General features: G+C 34.1%; 1 protein-coding gene across 3 annotated transcripts in view; it reads left to right on the top strand.

Moving 5' to 3' along the window:
- Positions 1-20919, top strand: part of SCLT1 (sodium channel and clathrin linker 1) — a 253924-nt gene that overhangs the window by 55217 nt on the left and 177788 nt on the right. For 2 of the 3 annotated variants that reach the window (XM_029235194.1, XM_029235192.1), the window contains exons 3-5: positions 4104-4162; positions 4689-4761; positions 7840-7895. In XM_029235194.1, the coding sequence (XP_029091027.1) occupies positions 4104-4162; positions 4689-4761; positions 7840-7895 (188 nt within the window). The remainder of the gene's footprint in view (positions 1-4103; positions 4163-4688; positions 4762-7839; positions 7896-20919) is intronic. The other variant, XM_029235193.1, reaches the window with a different exon arrangement.

Here is a 20919-nt window from a genome sequence, read left to right as displayed (position 1 = left end):
AGAAAAATTTGACAAAATTCAATATCCATTCATGATAAAAACTCACCAAAGTGGATTTAGAGGGAACATATCTCAACATAATAAAAGTTGCTTATGACAAACCCACAGCCAACATAATATTCAGTAGTGAAAAGCTGAAAGGCTTCCCAATAAATTCAGATTTAAGACAAGATGCCCATTCTCACCACTGTTATTCTACATAGTATTGCAAATCCTAGCCACAGCAATCAGACAAGAAAAGTAAATAAATTTTATCCAAATTGGAAGGGCAGAACTTAAAACGTCACTATTTGCAGATGATATGATACTCTATTTCGAGTACCCTAAAGTCTCCACGTAAAACCTATTCAGTACTAATAAATGAATTCAGCGAAGTAGCAGGCTACAAGATTAATATACGGAAATCTGTTGCTTTTCTTTACACTAACAATAAAATATCAGAGAAAGTGTAAAAACAATCCCATTTAAAATCACATCAAAAAGAAAAAAGTATTGATACCTAGGAGTAAACTTAACCAAGGAGCTGAAAACTATATAACATTGATAAAGGAAATTGAAGGTAATTCAAAGAAAGGGAAAGATATCTCATGCCCTTGGATTGGAAGAATTAATATTGTTAAAATGGCCATACTACCCAAAGCAATCTACAGATGTAATGTGATCCCTATCAAAATATCCATGACATTTTTCACCAAACTAGAACAAATAATCGTAAAATATATATGGAACCACAAAAGACCCAGAATTGCCACAGCAATCCTGAGGAAAAAGAATAAAGCTGGAGGCATAACCCTTCCAGACTTCAGACTATATTACATAGTTATAGTAATCAAAACATTGTGGTATTTGCACAAAAAGATATTTAGATCAATGGATCTTTAGAATAGAGAGCCGAGAATTTAACTCACACACCTATGGTCAGTTAACCTCTGACAAAGGAGGCAGGAATGTACAATGGAGCAATGACAGTCTCTTTAGCAAATGGTGTTGAGAAAGCTGGACAGCTACATGTAAGTCACTGAAATTGGTACACTGCCTCATACCATATACAAAAATGGTTTAAAGACCTAAATTTAAGACATGACACCATAAAACTCGTAGAAGAGAACATAGGCAGAGCATTCTTAGACATAACTGATAGCAATATTTTCTTAGATCATTCTGCCAATGTAAAAGAAATAAAAGCTAAGATAAGTGAATGGGACCTAATAAAACTTACAAGCTTTTGCACAGCAAAGGAAACCATAAACAAAATGAAAAGACAACCTACCAACTGGGAGAAAATATTGGCAAATGATGCGACTGACAAGGGCTTAATTTCCATAATATACAAGAAGCTCATACAACTCAATAACAAAAAAATAAATAACCCAATCAAAAACTGGGCACAAGACCTAAACAGACATTTCTCCTAAGAAGACTTACATGTGGCCAACAGGCTCATGAAAAAATGCTCACCATCACTTATTATCAGAAAGATGCAACTCAAAACCACAAAGAGATGTCACCTCACACTGGTCAGAATGGGTATCATCAAAAACTGTACAAATAATAAATGCTGGAGAGGGTGTGGAGGAAAGGGAACCCTCCTACACTATTGGTGGGAAGGTAAATTGGTGTAGTCACTATGGAAAACAGTATGGAGTTTCCTTAAAAATCTAAAAATAGAGTTACCATCTGCTGCAGCAATCCCATTCCTTGGTATATATCCAGAAAAGATGAAAACTGTATTTCAAAAAGATACATGCACCCCTATGTTCATAGCAGCACTATTTACGATAGCCAAGACATGGAAACAACCCAAGAGCCCATTAACAGATGATTGGTCTAAGAATATGTAGTATAAATATACAGTGGAATATTAACTCACTCATAAAAAAGAATGAAATATTGCTATTTGCAGCAACATGGATGGACCTATAGAATATCATACTTTAGTGAAGTAAGTCAGACATGTATCATATGATATCACTTATATGTGGAATCTAAAAAGTAATACAAATGAATTTATATACAGACAGAAACAAACTCTCAAACATAGAAAACAAACTTATTGTTACCAAAGGGGAGATAAGGAGGGGGAGGGAAGAACTAAGAATTTGGGATTAACAGGTACAAACTACTATTTGTAAAATACATAAGGAACAAGAATGTACTGTATAGAGCTGGGAACTATATTCAGTATCTTGTAATAACCTATAATGAAAAGTAATCTGAAATATATGTATATGAAATAACTGAATCACTTTGCTATACACCTAACTCAGTACTGTGCACAGTACTTACACAATAAGTCAACTATACTTCATTTTTTAAAAAAATCCCTTTGAATCTGTCTGTCCTTCCCTCTGTCCCATTCCATTCCTTCTACTCCTAGAAGGTAACCCCTTTTTTGGTGATATATCCATGTTGATACATATGTTTTGCTAATCCCTTGACCTACTTATGAGATCCTATTGTATTATTTTTCATGTATCCTATTTTTTTTTTAATTACAGTAAAAGCTCCACTGAAAGTTCTTATACATCTCCTTGTGTTTTGAATGTTTCTGCATACTTTATAATAGTTACTGTGTTTTTTGGTCGTGTTAAAATTATACTGTCCTCTTAACCTTGCTTATGGTGTCATTAGTTGTATAGAAATTTTAAATTTGGATATTGTAAAATATGTTATTTCTTCTGTTTATAGATTTTACTACTTGTGTCTTTCAGCTAGAAAATGTATTTTGAGTGAGAGTATGCCAGGCACTGCTTGGAATATTGGTGAACAAAGCAGACAATAGTCTGTGCATTTTTAGAGCTTAAGAAAGCTTTCTGTATCTCAGGGTCAATAATACATTTTCTTTCAATAGTTGTTAAATTTTTAAAACATTTGGATCTTTAATCTATCTGTAATTTTCTTTCCATTTAGTGTGTGCTGGGATCTAATTTTACTTTTTTACCCAGCACTATTAGTTGAAAAGCAGTACTTTGTCCATTTATTATAGTTATAATTCCACTTCTTTTATATACTGCATACCCATAAATACTTGAATCTATTTCTGAATTCTCTGTACTGTTCTGTTTGTTACTGTGTCTGAACCATATTCTTTTAATTACTCTAGCATTATAGTGTTTTGTCATGTAGAGCAAGTTCTCCCCTCTTTTTTTTTTTTGGCCAGATTATCTTGGCTATTCTTGCACATTTACTCAAACATAGGGACTTTACCATCTGTTTAAGATCAAGTTTCATAAATTATTCTATTGGATTTCTTTTTTGGAATTGCATTGTACCTGCAGTGAGTTTTAAGACATAGATACACTTATAATACTGACTGTTCCACATATGAATATGGTATAGAACCCTGTTTATTTAATCCTTTATGTCCTTCAGTAAAGTTAATATTTTGTTAAAGTTATTGCAACATTTTTTTTTGTTTTATTCTCAAGTACTACCTTTTCTTATAGTAGTGAATACCATATTTTTTCCTATCACATTTTCTGATTATTGCTGGTATTTGGGAAAGCAGCTGTTTTTTTTATGTTTGATCTTCTATCTGGTGACTTGGTGTACTCTGTTCTTAGTCCTATGTACTCTGTTCTTAGTCCTAATAATTGGTAGATTATAGAGAGAGTTTTCTAGGTAAATGGTCAAATTGTCTGTAGATGAGAATAGTATTGTGTGTTCCTTTTCAACCTTTAGATCTCCAACCCCCTGTCCCTGCAGCAGATTCCACTGATTGGAACCTTTAGTACAATGCTGAGTTTTAGCAGTGATATTGAGCAGCCTTGTATTATTACTGAATTTCGTGCAGTGCTTCTGATGTTCCACTATGAAGAATAGTAATTGATGTAGGTTTTTGGTAGATGTTCTTTATCAATCGAGAAATTTCTTCCTATTTCTATTTTGCCAAGAGTTTTATTATGTATGGGTGTTAAAATTTACTGAATACATTTTCGGCATCAATTAATATAACTTTTTTTTTCTCTTTCCCTCTTGTGTAATTGCAGTGACAGATTTAAGGTTATAAAATGTTTACTTGTATTTAATTTTAAACTACTGTCAGTTTTGACTAGAAAGATGTGAGAAAACAAAATTTTAATATGCAGTATTTTCTGTTATAGAAATCTGTCTTCAAAGGAGTTGCAGGTGACACAGTAGAAAACTCAGTAGTTGACCAAAGGTAAGGTTGAATTACCAGAAAAATATTATTTTCTTAATTATGTTTAATTATTGTTAATTTTTTAGTATTAGGGATGTTTATTTTATATTCTGCTATAATTAGGTTTAAATGATCTGTCATTGAATTGACAAGGGGAAAAAAGCCAGTATTATTGTCTATAATAGTGGTTCTCAACTGAGTGATTTTTGCTTCCCTTCCCTCCCCAGATATTTGACAATGTCTGGAAACATTTTTGCTTGTCACAATTGTGGAGGATAAGGGTGCTAGTGGCATCTAATGGGTAGAGGCCAGGAATGCTACTAAACATCCTACAGAGCACAGGTCAGCCCCCAACAACAAAAAATTATTCAGCCTAAAATATTAATTGAGCTAAGGTTGAGAACCTCTGGTTTAGGAAAAAGGCAAAGTATTGATTGCTATGGAGAAAATTAACAAAAATTTTGATGTTTAATTTATTTCATGTTACATATTTATTAAACTAGATTAAAAAGAATATGTATCTTTTTAACTTTGAAATTTTCTATAGCTTTTTAGTTCCTCTTATTACTGAGTATGATAAGCATCTGGAAGAGCTAAATGGGCAGCTGAAATATTATCAGGTATGGAATCATAGCTATCAACCATTTGATAATATTTTCTTATTAAAAAAAGAAAAAATAGACTCTCTTTCTTTACAAAAACATTGATAAGGAAGAAAATGTTTACCTGTAATCAATTTACGTGTTATTTTCTGGTGTACAGCAAAGTGATTTAGTTATACACATTTATATGTGTGTGTGTATATATATATGTATTCTTTATCAGATTCTTTTCCATTATAGGTTAGTACAAGATATTGAATCTAGTTCCCTGTGCTATACAGTAGGTCCTTGTTGTTTATCTGTTTTATATATAGTAGTGTGTATCTGTTAATCCCAAACTCTTAATTTATCCCTGCCCCCTCTTTTCCCCTTTGGTAACCATAAGTTTGTTTTCTACTTCTGTAAGTCTGTTTCTGTTTTAAGTATAATTTTTTTTTTTAGATTCTACATATAAATGATATCATATGATATTTGTCTTTCTCTGACTTACTTAGTATGATAATCTCTAGGACCATCCATGTTGCTGCAAATGCATTATTTCATTCTTTATGGCTGAATAATATTCCATTGTGTATATGTACACCACATCTTTTTTACCCATTCATGTGTTGATAGACACTTAGGTTGCTTCCAACTGTTGGCTATTGTAAATAGTGCAGCTCTGAACATTGGGGTGCATGTATCTTTTTGAATTAGAGTTTTTGTCTTTTCTGGATATATACCCAGGAGTGGGATTGCTGGATCATATGGTAACTCTGCTTTTAGTTTTTTAAGGAACCTCAATACTGTTTTCCAGTTTACATTCCCAGCAACAGTGTAGGAAGGTTCCCTTTTCTCCACACTCTCTCCAGTATGTATTGTTTGTAGACTTTTTGATGATGGCCATTCTGACCAGTCTGAGGTGATACTTCACTGTGGTTTTGATTTGCATTTCTCTAATAATTAATGATGTTGACCATCATTTCATGTGCCTGTTGGCCATCTGTATGTCTTCTTTGGAGAAATGTCTATTTAGATCTTCCCCCCATTTTCTGATTGGGTGGTTGTTTTTTTGCTGTTGAGCTGTATGAGCTGTTTGTTTAAATTTTTTAATTGATAAAGAACAACAGAAAGCTCTCTTTTGCACAAATGGTATTTTGCTTTTAGTTTTAGGACTAGTGAGCCTAAAGTTTCTGCTGAGTTCACTCTCTCAAAATTGCTATAATGACATGTGGTTTGATTGTTATAAAATGGAATATCTAGTTATCTTGAAATTAAACTGTTTTAAATTTTAATTTTTTATAATTTACCTGATTCATATATGTCTTTAATCAGCTAGTTTACTAAGGTGTTTAACTTCGTTTTTCCATTTGGCATTCTCCATCTAAGAGTGATTACTGGATTAATTTCAAGAGAGAGGAAGCTGTAGCAGAAAGCCTAAGGGGCAAGAATAGTTGCTACTTTTAGAGACAAAAAAGATGTTGACAGCTACTTCTTAAAACACTTGCTCACATAGATATTATTGAGTAGCAATAGCTCTTATGATTTATCTTATTGACCAGTCAAAAAATAGTATATCTTGAAAGCAGGAAAATATTCACAATAATTCTCTATATGAAAGTTTCTTCCAGAAAATGTAAATAATAGGGGAAAATTTGATGATAAGAAAGGTACTGCTGAATTTTTTCTTTCAACGATTAAATGTTTTGAAATATTTTACAGTAAAGAATCTTTAGTGTTACTGTCATGATCCACCCTGAATCCTAGTTAATGCATATATCCTACCTAATTATTTGAATAATATTTTTCAAGATATGCTGACATTTTTGCAATTTTTAAAGATCGATTTTTTAAAAATAATTACAAAATGGGGATAATTGCTACAATAAAATCCAAACCTCTTAGTCTGCATGGCATTCAAGCAAGACCTGCCACCTGCCTTTCCAGTTTTACCTCTCATTGCATGGCTCCATGTGTGGTCAGTTCTCAGTTATCTGGTAGTGAATTCATTCATTTTGATTTAATTGTGATTCAGGCACAGCAGGGACCTGGGAAAGGTTCACCTTTCAAGCCGGCTTTGTAGTTATAATTGGCTGTTACTGTTTTCCTAGGGGAAGCTTCCTTGAGCTTCTCTAGTTGAAAGGGAGAGAGAAAGGCTTGGAGGATTGCCTGTTCCACCCTTCCCTTGCCAGGTTCACTCCAGGATTGGCTCTTCTCCTTTAGCCTGGGGTACCCAATCAAGAGTAATCGACAGATCATGAATTGATTGCAGTTTTGTTTTAAGTATGATTTTACATGGCCTCCTTCCTGATCTCCACTTGCTCGTTTACTCTTACTGAGAACTGATGACTATGCCTGTGTCGTCTAATATTTTTTGCTTCTTTGCTTTTACTCATATTTCACCCTACTTGAAATGTCCTTTCTTTCCTGTTGAAATCTTACAAGCCCTTTAACCCCTCAGAGAAAATTAAAAATACCTTCATTTCATTCCCTTTACAGTATATATTTTATTCGTATTGTTATTTTAGTTAGTGATTTTTTTTTTTTTACCATCTTTCCTACTAATGTATGTGTTAGTGACCACATTGGTTTACTGTAGCAGCCTTGTATAGTGCAGAGAGTTTATACAACTAAACAAGGTGGTCAATCAGAGACTGAATGAATTATTGCTAAAGAAGATCTTCATTTGCTTTTTTCGCCATTAACATTTTACTTCTTGAAATTCAAGCACTTACATGGGCTTCACCTAAACTAAGATGAATTACGATATATATTCAAGGTCTAGGGATCATCGGATATTTCTTATAGTGACATATTAAGGAATATCTTACATCTCTTTTCCTATAAACATCTCTAAATATAGGAATTACATTTAAAAATATTTATTAATATGTTATATAAAATATTTTTACTTATATTCTATTCAAAATGTTCTATTACGTTCTGTGTATCATTAAAATATCTATATTTAATATTGCTTGTTAGAAGTGAAGAATAATTATTTCTTATCTGTAGACTAGTGTCATAGAATCCGATTGCTTGCATATGAATGAACTACTTAATATAAATCTAATTGTCTGGAAAATGTTTTTCTGCAACCATATTTTATTCTCTCAGAAACAGATGGGTGAGATGAAACTACAACTTGAAAATGTCATCAAGGAAAATGAAAGGTAGATCAATTAACTACTGATTATCTTATTGTTGTCTTAGGTAACTTTTATTATTGTTATTTGGTATTTTATTCATGGAGTATACTGGTTATGAGTGTGGACGCTGGGGCCTGATTTCCTTTTTGACTCCTGGCTCCATTGCTTATTAGCTATATGACCTTGGACAAGTTAACCTCTGTGTGCTTTAGGGTTTCCTCATCTATAAGTGGGAGACAATAACAGAACCTATTTCTTAGAGCTGACTGTAAGGGATAAAGTAATTGCTTAAAATAGGGTACATAATAAGCACCTTATAAATATTAGCAATCATGAATAGTATAGTATAGAATATATATTATATTAGGAAACATACTGATAAAATGGAAACCTGTCAACCCACCATCCAGTTAAGAGCTAAAATGTTATCAATACTGGTGCACTTATCCATGTTTTCCTTCCCTATCCCATGCCCCTCCTTCCCTCTGCCAGCGGTTAATACTGTCTTGAATTTTTGTTTATCGTTCCCTTGCTTTTTAAAATTTTTGTAGGTATGTGTATTCCTAATGATATATTATTTCGTTTTGCATTTTTAAAAACTTCTAAAAATAGTATTATTTAGTCTTCTGAGACTTACTTTTTTTCCACTCAATATCATACATAAGCAGAAGAGTTTCAGGATTGGGTCATAGGCTATGTGAATATTCAATTTTGCAATATATTGCCAACCTAATTTCCAAAGTGGCTATACCAATTTACATTCCCACCAGTGATATTTATGAGTTCTTATTGATTTGTATATTTTATCAGCAATTGCTCTTACCAGGTTTCTTAATTTTTGTTATTTTGAGTCCTAAATGGTATTGTGGTTTTAACTTACATTTTCCTGAATATCAATATGGTTAACCATTTTTCATGTATTTATTTACCCATGTGGTTTTCTCATGAAACGCTTGTTCATTTCTTTTTCCCATTTTCTCTTTATCTTTTCCTTAAATTGCCAAAGTACTTTATGTAATCTGTATTCTGAATATTTGTTAGTGTGCTGATCAGTGTAAACAGTAACCATCATAGACACTTCAAACAAGAAGGGATTTAGTCACTTACAGTTAAGTACTATGTAGGTAAGATAATTGGTTTTAGAGTCATACCTTAGAGGCTGAGATTCTGAGGCCAGGAATTTATGCTGCTGCCACCATCTCTGTAGCTACCACTACAGCATCACTTCCATGGAGCTGAAAACTTGATACTGGAAAGTGGGGCGTGAGGTACTCACTTCAGGAGACGCTCACGTCTATCAGTTTTGCTTGCCATCTGTCGTACCTAAAGAAGAATGTTCTCAGCTCACTTCTGCCTTCTATATCCCCTTCAAGTGCCCATCACTGGTGAACCTTTAATTCCATCCACCACACCAGCTGCAAAGACATCCAGGAAACATAGTTTTAGACTTTCAGCCATTATGAAAGTTGCTGGGATATGGAAAGGGATGGGAATGAATAATGAGTGCCAATGGCGCATTCAATGTGCTAGACAATAGGTATGTTTCAGATATCTGTTCCCAGGTTGTGATATGTTTGATCAACAGAAATTTCTTTTCTTTTTTTTTTTTTTTTTTTTACTTTTGAGGTAGTTGAATATATCAGTCTTCTTATGGTTGCTGGTCTTTGTGTATAACAAATCCTCTCTCAGCCTGTGGTCCTAAAGATCTTCTCTTACATTTTCTTCTAAAAATGTTCAGAGTTTTATTCTATCCCAAGTTTAACTTTTAAAGGTCATGCAACTGGACTGAGACCTGATACATCTTTTGTTGTCGCCTTACAAAACAAAACCAAAAAATGAAGAAATACATTTTGTTTTGGTTTTAAATTCATTTAAAGCATAAGCTCTTTTTAAGTTTGGCATTCCTTTGTTTGCATTCTTCTATGTAAATCTCTTAATTGGATTTTCAGTTTTTCTCATTTATTTGTGTTTTTTCCCATGGGAAAGTTTTTCTAACTTTAACTTTTTATGATTTACTGTTCTTTCTCAAAAATCTTCCTATTAAAGACTATTGCTAAGATTTTTGAATCACCAGTGTATGTAAGTTAAGTTTGTATTTTAATGTATTGGAGATAATACGGTGTTATATGATTGAGCTAATGATTTTGTTGTTTCCTATATTTGACTCCATACTCTTCCTTTTATGTCCAGGTCTTTTGAAACCAGTCTTTTAAAAATCTGCCTTTACCTGTTTAATAGTACTGCAGTCATGGCTCATGAATGTATTTATTCTTAGTATAATAGGGAAATGGGAAAAATGGATTCTGAGCTTATTAAAAGGCACTTTTAGTAACTCGAAATGTCATCAGGTTTTAAAGTGAACTCTATGCCCTTAGGGCAACAACCTGCTTTTAAGTATTGCTGTTAAAGACTGCAAAATCAAAAAGAACTTATCATTTTTAAGGAAAATATCTTAAATATGGTCAAGTCTGAATAATGGAAGCTAGCAGTGGCATGGATTATACAATAGTATGCAATTCCACATTATTGGGTTTTGGAAGCTTTTTAATACATTTGTGTATAGGTGAGTATTTTCTGGGAATTGATTACAAATAGAAAATAATGAAGTTATTTTATAAAATGAGACTTAGGAAGAGGTGAAAAGATATTCATTTTATCATCCTTCCCATTTTTAGTTTATTCCTTTAAACTCAGTTCATGTTTTTTATTTTGTTTTTGTCTCATTTTTTCTTTAATATCATATTTCCTCCTCATAACTTGCCAGAGGATGAAAATTGGATATGATAATTAAATGAGTGAATATATATACAGCACTTCCTGGCACTAAGAAAATACTACCTTTTATTGTTATTATTTTTATTTTATTATTGAGGGTATGAAAGACATTATTTGTTGCCTCCATAAGAGCTATTTTCCCTTCTTTCATATAACCCTGATTTTGTTCCAGTTGCATTGTGCTCAGCAGAGATGATCTTCTTCCACAATCTCAGGTGATAAAACTTTGATTATAAACCAGTGCACATTTCTTTTTGCCAGGAATTGGTCTAAGAAGTATGAACATGTGACTCACTTGTACCCAGAGAAGTATAAGGGAGAGTCTGTCGTAGAGCCTCTGGGAAAGCTTTTTCTCCCTGATAAAAAGAGAGACTGGCAAGAAGAAAACTTAACCTCCTTCCTGTTCTTTGTCATTTTAGAAAGTGATATATGTTGAAGCTGCTATAGCCATTTTGTAACCATGAGAGTATGTATCAGAAACACAATGAGATTAGAAGAAGGGAAAGATGGGGAAGCCTTTGGTCCTTAAATTACATTATTGAACTGCTGAAACAAATCTGGAGCCACTTGCCTTCAGATTTAATATTTGGTGAGGTAATAAAACATTCATTCAATCATTCACAAATATTTATTGAGTACTTACTAAGTACCAAGCACTGTTCAAGTTTCTGGAATACATTAGTAAATAAAACAGACAAAAATCACTGTTGCTTGTAGTCAAAGTATAGTAACTAGTACAGAGACTTAACGGCATCTGTCAGGGATTCAGAAACTACGGCTTGAGGGCCAAATCTGGCCTGCCACTTCTTTTGGTAAATAAAAGTTTATTAGATCACGGCCAGACTTGTTCATTTGTATACTGTCTATGGCAGCTTTTGCTCTACAATGATGGAGTTGAATAGTTGAGACAGAGACTAAATGGCCCACAAAACCTAGAATATTTGGTATCTGGTCCTTTACAGAAAAAGTTTACTCTTCTCTGATACATGTAGCTATCTTTTGCTGCTCAATCTGTTAACTAGTCTTTGGTTCAACTGTCACCAAAAAGCTTTTTTGAAATTTATAACTGTCTTTACTTTTTTATTTAGGCATATATGTAGCTTTAGAGCACAGAAACAGAAAACTTCAACAGGAGTATAAAGTCAGTATTTAATAAATTAAAACAATTATATTTAGCATATTATTTATTTTACTAAGTTTGTAAGTTTTTGTTTTATGATAGTCTAATATATTTATCTTTTTAAGATTAAAACTATTTATGATTTAGAAGATTTCAATAGCATTATAAAATAGAATTTTTTAGCACTATTTTCATTGATTTGTTCTTATTGAGCAATGATAATTGAATAATAAATAATAATATAGATCAGAGTTGTAATTTTAGGTTTGCTATCACCATCCCTAATTATTATATCATTAGTGTATGTTGATAATAGCCTATGAACACAGTATAGTCTATTTGAAAGTTGGGAGGAAGGAGTTCATGTGTATATTTATAAAAATAGTAATAAAGCCATTATTTTTCAGTACTTGTCCAAAAATGGTATTCTGTACCCCAAAACTTTATTTATATAATAGCAAAAGATGAATATATTTGATCTATTTTCCAATGAGAGAGTGAAAAGATATCTCGAATTACATGGTAAACCCTGCTGTTCTGATGCTAATTTACACCATTATACTGTGAGGAAACCATCCCCAAAAGTTCACCCAAATCCTAAGCTTTCATTATAAAGTTTAATATTTCTCTTTTTAATAACCTTATATAAATTCAGAGGTACCTTGATTTCTGTATATGTCTCTGTTTATAATAAGTCTGTGTTTGTATATTTACGTATATATATGCCTCTTACCACACCCTCCTTTGATGACTAGTCTCCAGTCAACACTGGCCGTCTTACTTCATCTTTCTTAAAACTGGCAAACCAGTTTCCACCAGAAGACCTTTTGCTTATTTCTTCTGCCTTGAATGTTATTCTCCAGACCTACACAGGACTGTCTCCTTCTCTTCAATCAGGCAGGCATTCCCTGACCACATTATCTAGCACTGTTCCTCCCTCCCCAACTTTCTGTTTTATATTATCCAATTTTATTTGTGGTACCTATTACTACCTGAAATTGTTTATTTGCTTGGTTATTATTTGTCTTATCTACTAGAATGTATCCTTCATGGAGCAGGGCCCTTGTCTATTCTGTTTACCACTGTATACCTAACACCTTTGAACAGTGCTTGATACATATTAAATGCTCAAAGAATATTTTTTGAGTGGATGATTGCAAATATTAGGAGCATAAACACATACATATATTCATATTTGGCTGTTTTTGCTTCAAGAAATAGAAACAGGTCATTCTGAGTAAATGGAAACGTATGATAAGGAGGAACATGGAATACAGCTAGAACTGGGAAACAATTAGGACCATCTCTGAGGATATGCTCCTCTTATCAGTTGTCTCATACAGCCTTAATTGTCCCCCTCAGTAATGGCATCCCTTTCCATGTAGCAGCTGCTCCTATTCTTCCAACCAAAAAAGCTGATTCTCTCTGTTCTTTAGGTCAAATCCTGAAGGTACCCATTCTTGTTAGTTACTAATGGCCAACACTACTATTTTCAGTACGCTTCATGCCAGTCAGCGTATGATAGGGCTGCCCTTGAGAAATATGCAAAACTTTAATCATTGACTTCCCTCTGTAAAAAATAGCCTGCGCTATTCCCCAGAGCATGGGTTATGGTCAAGCATTACTTAAGTCTGCACATGGCAGACGGTGTTAACTATAACATGTCCAATATATACATTAGATTGTAATTGTTGAAGATATCACTCTGGCTGGAGACATCAGAGAAGGCTTAAGTGAGGGGATGAAATTTGAGCAGAGTCTTTAAGAATGAGTAGGAGTTCATCAAATGAAAAATCATATGTTTATTAAAATACAGATCATTTACTGTGTTATATCTCAGCGTATTTGTATAGGGGAATTAGGCATAAGACTGGGATGGTGGGCAGGGAGCAGATCATATAAGATCTTATATGCTCTGCTAAGAAATTTAAACTTGTCTTTCAGATGGCGTAGGGGGCTCTTCAAGGGCTTTTAGCAGAGGAGGAGGGTGCACTGTTGAAGGATTGAATTCAGTTACACTTTAGAACTTGAAAATTCCAAATTTTTCTGGAAAGAATATATATGATTCACTGTAGGAGCAGAAGAAGGGAAGCAACAATTCTAGTTATCAGACAGTTCTGTATTAATCCCCAAAAGAAACACTACACCATGGCAGGGATGTGGATACCTTCACTGAGGAAGCTTGGACTTAAGGATGAAAAATGTCTGTCAGGTGAGGGAAGGCATGTAGAGAGGTTGTACCAGGCAGTTGTCTAGAATGTTTTCTAATTGTATGTATTTGTCTTACTCTATCTTCTCTCTTACTCGACTGTAAGATTCCCTAACACTATTCCCCGCTCCCCTATTTTAAGATCTACAAAATTGGGATGTAGCAATAGTGAATGGCATGTCAAGATTAATAAGCAGCAATTTTTATTTTTAATAGTATGTAAAAGAATGGTGCATCTTACTATCAATGACAAATTCAATTCAAAGAAAGACTGGTTAGAAGTGTATTTGATTTGTCTTTGTCACCTCAGAGATCAAAACTTTTATAAAGTCATCATGGCCAAAATTCTATTGCCTATTAATGCTAATTAGTTATAATTTCAGGACTGCAGTTACTGGCTGGGTGATTTTCCTGGTATTAATACTTTAATCTATCTGGAACTCAGTTTCTTTCTTTCTTTTTTTTTTTTTACTGAAGTATAGTTGATTTACAGTGTTGTGCCGATCTCTGCTGTACAGCAAAGTGACTCAGTTATACACATATATACATTCCTTTTTCGTATGTTATTTTCCATTATGGTTTATAACAGGATATTGAATATAGTTCCCTGTGCTATACATTAGAACCTTGTTGTTTATCCACTCTAAGTGTAATAGTTTGCATCTGCCAACCCCAAACTCCCAGTCTGTCCCTCTCTTTCCCCCCTCCCCCTTGGCAACCACAAGTCTGTTCTCTACATCTATGAGTCTGTTTCTGTTTTGTAGATAGGTTCATTTGTGCCATATTTTAGATTCCACATATAAGTGATGTCATATGGTATTTGTCTTTCTCTTTCTGACTTACTTCACTTAGTATCATAATCTCTGTTTGCATCCATGTTGCTGCAAATGGCATTATTTCATTCTTTTTTATGGCTAAGTAGTATTCCATTGTATATATGTACTACATCTTCTTTATTCATTCATCTGTTGATGGACATTTGGGTTGTTTCCATGTTTTGGCTATTGTGAATAGTGCTGCTATCAACATAGGGGTGCATGTATCCTTTTGAATTATAGTTTTGTCTGGATATATTCTCAGGAGTGGGATTGCCGGATCATATGGTTCATTCTATTTTTAGTTTTCTGAGGAACCTCCATACTGTTTTCCATAGTGGCTGTACCAACGTACATTCCCACCAACAATGTAGGAGGTGGAGCTCAGTTTCTTTTTTTTTTTTTTCTCCATGCAAATTATTCTTTATTTCTCCAAACACTCATACTTTCTTAGCATTCTGTCTGCTCACATTTTCCAACAGCCCGAGAACACCACCCACATCTCTATACATTAAACTTATACACATTCTTAGGAACCAATTTAAATATGATCTTTTCTGAAAAATCTTTGCACATTCCATTATAGTATTATTTTTAACATCTTTATTGGAGTATAATTGCTTTACAATGGTGTGTTAGTTTCTGCTCTATAACAAAGTGACTCATTATAATATTTTTGTACTTCGGTTAGGGCATTTATTACTTTTACTTTGGATTGCAGACACTTGCTTATGTATATGTACATTAAATCAATAAGACAATAATTCAAATCTGTTTCATGTCTTCTATTACTTAAATAGGTCTTTTCTTAAAATTAGTTATCTATTTTATACATATTAGTGTATATATGTCAATCCCAGTCTCCCAGTTCATCCCCCCTCACCCCGCTTTCCCCCCTTAGTGTCCGTACGTTTGGATCTAGTTTCTTAATCTATAAAATGAGAGATTTGGACTAGATTTCAGTTTTATTTTTTATATATTTTTATGATTATAGTAAGTGCTAGTTAAATATCTTTTGAAGTAATACTGCAAGTGGTAAGATAGAAAAATAATAAAAGCCATAAGTAACAACTTAAAAGGCATAGATATGTAGTAATTTAATGTAACGCATCATATTATATTTTAGGATAATATTTATTTTCATAAAGACTTTTTATCAGGAATATCTTATCCAATGAAATAGTCAATAGGAAGAGGTCAGAAACACTGTTACTTTTTTGATTTAGTACATTGTACCTAGCATAAAATATAGTACAAACCCTCTTTCCTTCTAGATTAATAGATGGTCTGCAGATTGAAAGAGGCAATAAAGTGGAGAATCATAAGACATACACAGAATACTTTAAAAATTTTTGACGTTGACTTAATGTAAATGTGCACTTATTTAATCTTTTTTTATATAATGCCTAAGATCTTTACTTTAAGTAACCCTACTAATTGTAGTTCTTTGTTGTCTTTTATACATAAACCATAAAGATAATTCATTCTTTATTTTTTATTTTTTTTTACATATTTATTGGAGTATAATCGCTTTACAATGGTGTGTCAGTTTCTACCTTATAACAAAGTGACACAGTTATACATATGTTCCCATATCTCTTCCCTCTTGCGTCTCCCTCCCTCCCAACCTCCCTATCCCACCCCTATAGGTGGTCACAAACCACCGAGCTCATCTCCCTGTGCTATCCGGCTGCTTCCCACTAGCTATCTATTTTACATTTGGTAGTGTATATATGTCCTTGCTACTCTCTCACTTTCTCACAGCTTACCATTCCCCCTCCCCATATCCTCAAGTCCATTCTCTAGTAGGTCTGTGTCTTTATTCCCGTCTTACCCCTAGGTTCTTCATGACATTTTTTTTTCTTAGATTCAATATATGTGTTAGCATACGGTATTTGTTTGTCTCATTCTGACTTATTTCACTCTGTATGACAGACTCTAGGTCCATCCACCTCACTACAAATAACTCAATTTCGTGTCTTTTTATGGCTCAGTAATATTCCATTGTATATATGTGCCACATCTTCTTTATCCATTCATTGGTTGATGGACACTTAGGTTGCTTCCATGTCCTGGATATTGTAAATAGAGCTGCAGTGAACATTTTGGTACATGACTCTTTTTGAATTACGGTTTTCTCAGGGTATATGCCCAGTAGTGGGATTGCTGGGTCATATGGTAGTTCTATTTGTAGTTTTTTAAGGAACCGCCATACTGTCCTCCGTAGTGGCTGTACCAATTCACATTCCCACCAGCAGTGCAAGAGTGTTCCCTTTTCTCCACACCCACTCCAGCATTTATTGTTTCTAGATTTTTTTTTTTTTTTTTCTGGTGTGCGGGCCTCTCACTGTTGTGACCTCTCCCGTTGCGGAGCACAGGCTCCGGACACGCAGGCCCAGCAGCCATGGCTCACGGGCCCAGCTGCTCCACAGCATGTGGGATCTTCCCAGACCGGGGCACGAACCTGTGTCCCCTGCATCGGCAGGCGGACTCTCAACCACTGCGCCACCAGGGAAGCCCTGTTTCTAAATTTTTTGATGATGGCAGTTCTGACTGGTGTGAGATGATATCTCATTGTAGTTTTGATTTACATTTCTCTAATGATTAATTATGTTGAGCATTCTTTCATGTGTTTGTTGGCAATCTGTATGTCTTCTTTGGAGAAATGTCTCTTTAGGTCTTCTACCCATTTTTGTATTGGGTTGTTTGTTTTTTTGTTATTGAGCTGCATGAGCTGCTTATAAATTTTGGAGCTGAATCCTTTGTCAGTTGCTTCATTTGCAAATATTTTCTCCCATTCTGAGGGTTATCTTTTGGTCTTGTTTCTGGTTTCCTTTGCTGTGCAAAAGATTTGAAGTTTCATTAGGTCCTATTTGTTTATTTTTGTTTTTATTTCCATTTCTCTAGGAGGTGGGTCAAAAAGGATCTTGCTGTGATTTATGCCATAGAGTTTTCTGCCTATGTTTTCCTCTAAGAGTTTGATACTTCCTGGCCTTACATTTAGGTCTTTAATCCATTTTGAGCTTATTTTTGTGTATGGTGTTAGGGAGTGTTCTAATTTCATACTTTTAATGTACCTGTCCAGTTTTCCCAGCACCACTTATTGAAGATGCTGTCCTTCCTTCACTGTACATTCCTACCTCCTTTATCAAAGATAAGGTGACCATATGTGTGTGGGTTTATCTCTGGGCTTTCTATCCTGTTCCATTGATCTATCTTTCTGTTTTTGTGCCAGTACCATACTGTCTTGATTACTGTAGCTTTCTAGTATAGTCTGAAGTCAGGGAGCCTGATTCCTCCAGGTCAGTTTTTCGTTCTCAAGATTGCTTTGGCTATTCGGGGTCTTTTGTGTTTCCATACAAATTGTGAAATTTTTTGTTCTAGTTCTGTGAAAAATGCCCATGGTAGTTTGATAGGGATTGCATTGAAACTGTAGAGTGCTTTGGGTAGTAGAGTCATTTTCACAGTGTTGATTCTTCCAATCCAAGAACATGGTATATCTCTCCATCTATTTGTATCTTTAACTTCTTTCATCAGTCTTATAATTTTCTGCATACAGGTCTTTTGTCTCCTTAGGTAGGTTTATTCCTAGATATTTTATTCTTTTTGTTGCAGTGGTTAATGGGAGTGTTTTCTTAATTTCACTTTCAGATTTTTCCTCATTAGTGTATAGGAATGCCAGAGATTTCTGTGCATTAACTTTGTATCCTGCTACTTTACCAAAATCATTGATTAGCTCTAGTAGTTTTCTGGTAGCATCTTTAGGATTCTCTATGTATTATATCATGTTATCTGCAAACAGTGACAGATTTACTTCTTCTTTTCTGATTTGAATTCTTTTATTTCCTTTTCTTCTCTGATTGCTGTGGCTAAAACTTCCAAAACTGTGTTGAATAATAGTGGTGAGAGTGGGCAACCTTGTCTTGTTCCTAATGTTAGTTGAAATGCTTTCAGTTTTTCATCATTGAGGATGATGTTGGCTGTGGGTTTGTCATATATGGCCTTTATTTTTTTGAGGAAAGTTCCCTCTATGCCTACTTTCTGCAGGGTTTTTTATCATAAATTGGTATTGAGTTTTGTCGAAAACTTTCTCTGCATCTATTGAGATGACCATATGGTTTTTCTCCTTCAAGTTGTTAATATGGTGTATCACATTGATTGATTTGCATATGTTGAAGAATCCTTGCATTTATTCCTGGAATAAACCCCACTTGATCATGGTGTATGATCCTTTTAATGTGCTGTTGGATTCTGTTTGCTAGTATTTTGTTGAGGATTTTTGCATCTATGTTCATCAGTGATATTGGCCTGTAGTTTTCTTTCTTGGTGACATCCTTTTCTGGTTTTGGTATCAGGGTGATGGTGGCCTCGTAGAATGAGTTTGGGAGTGTTCCTCCCTCTGCTATATTTTGGAAAAGTTTGAGAAGGATAAGTGGTACCTCTTCTCTAAATGTGTGATAGAATTCGCCTGTGAAGCCATCTGGTCCTGGGCTTTTGTTTGTTGGAAGATTTTAAATCACAGTTTCAATTTCAGTGCTTGTGATTGGTCTGTTCATATTTTCTATTTCCTCCTGATTCAGTCTTGGCACTTGTGCATTTCTAAGAATTTGTCCATTTCTTCCAGGTTGTCCATTTTACTGGCATAGAGTTGCTTGTAGTAATCTCTCATGATCTTTTGTATTTCTGCAGTGTCAGTTGTTACTTCTCCTTTTTCATTTCTAATTCTGTTGATTTGAGTCTTCTCCCTTTTTTTCTTGATGTGTCTGGCTAATCGTTTATCAATTTTGTTTATCTTCTAAAAGAACCAGCTTTTAGTTTTATTGATCTTTGCTATTGTTTCCTTCATATCTTTTTCATTTATTTCTGATCTGATCTTTATGATTTCTTTCCTTCTGCTAACTTTGGGGTTTTTTTGTTCTTCTTTCTCTAATTGCTTTAGGTGCAAGGCTAGGTTGTTTATTCGAGATGTTTCCTGTTTCTTAAGGTAGGATTGTATTGCTATAAACTTCCCTCTTAGAACTGGTTTTGCTGCATCCCATAGGTGTTGGGTCATCGTGTCTCCATTGTCATTTGTTTCTAGGTATTTTTTGATTTCCTCTTTGATTTCTTCAGTGATCACTTCATTTTTAAGTACTGTATCGTTTAGCCTCCATGTGTTTGTATTTTTATACAGATATTTTCCTGTAATTGATATCTAGTCTCATAGAGTAGTGTTCAGAAAAGATACTTCATACACTTTCAATTTTCTTAATTTACCAAGGCTTGATTTGTGACCCATGATATGATCTATCCTGGAGAATGTTCCATGAGCACTTGAGAAAAATGTGTATTCTGTTGTTTTTGGATGGAATGTCCTATAAATATCAATTAAGTCCATCTTGTTTAATGTGTCATTTAACGCTTTTGTTTCTTTTTTTATTTTCATTTTGGATATCTGTCCATTGGTGAAAGTGGGGTGTTAAAGTCCCCTACTATGAATATGTTACTGTCGATTTCCCCTTTTATGGCTGTTAGTATTTGCCTTATGTATTGAGGTGCTTCTATGTTGGGTGCATAAATATTTACAATTGTTATATCTTCTTCTTGGATCGATCCCTTGATCATACTGTAGTGTCCTTCTCTGTCTCTTGTAATCGTCTTTATTTTAAAGTCTATTTTGTCTGATATGAGAATTGCTACTCCAGCTTTCTTTTGATTTTCATTTGCATGGAATATCTTTTTCCATCCCCTCACTTTCAGTCTGTATGTGTCCTTAGGTCTGAAGTGGGTCTCTTGTAGACAGCATATATATGGGTCTTGTTTTTGTATCCATTCAGCCAATCTGTGTCTTTTGGTGGAAGCATTTAGTCCATTTACATTTAAGGTAATTATCGATATGTATGTTCCTATTCCCATTTTCTTAATTGTTTTGAGTTTGTTATTGTAGGCCTTTTCCTTCTCTTGTGTTTCTTGCCTAGAGAAGTTCCTTTAGCATTTGTTGTAAAGCTGGTTTGGTGGTGCTGAACTCTCTCAGCTTTTGCTTGTCTATAAAGGTTTTAATTTCTCCATCAAATCTGAATGAGATCCTTGCTGGGTAGAGTAATCTTGGTTGTAGGTTTTTCTCCTTCATCACTTTAAATATGTCCTGCA

The sequence above is a fragment of the Monodon monoceros genome, unplaced genomic scaffold (genome assembly GCF_005190385.1).
Source record: "Monodon monoceros isolate NGI ecotype Baffin Bay Population unplaced genomic scaffold, NGI_Narwhal_1 Super_Scaffold_20, whole genome shotgun sequence".
NCBI classification, from domain to species: Eukaryota; Metazoa; Chordata; class Mammalia; order Artiodactyla; family Monodontidae; genus Monodon; species Monodon monoceros.
Note: the sequence above shows the minus strand (reverse complement) of the source record. Positions and strands in the feature narration are given on the sequence as shown.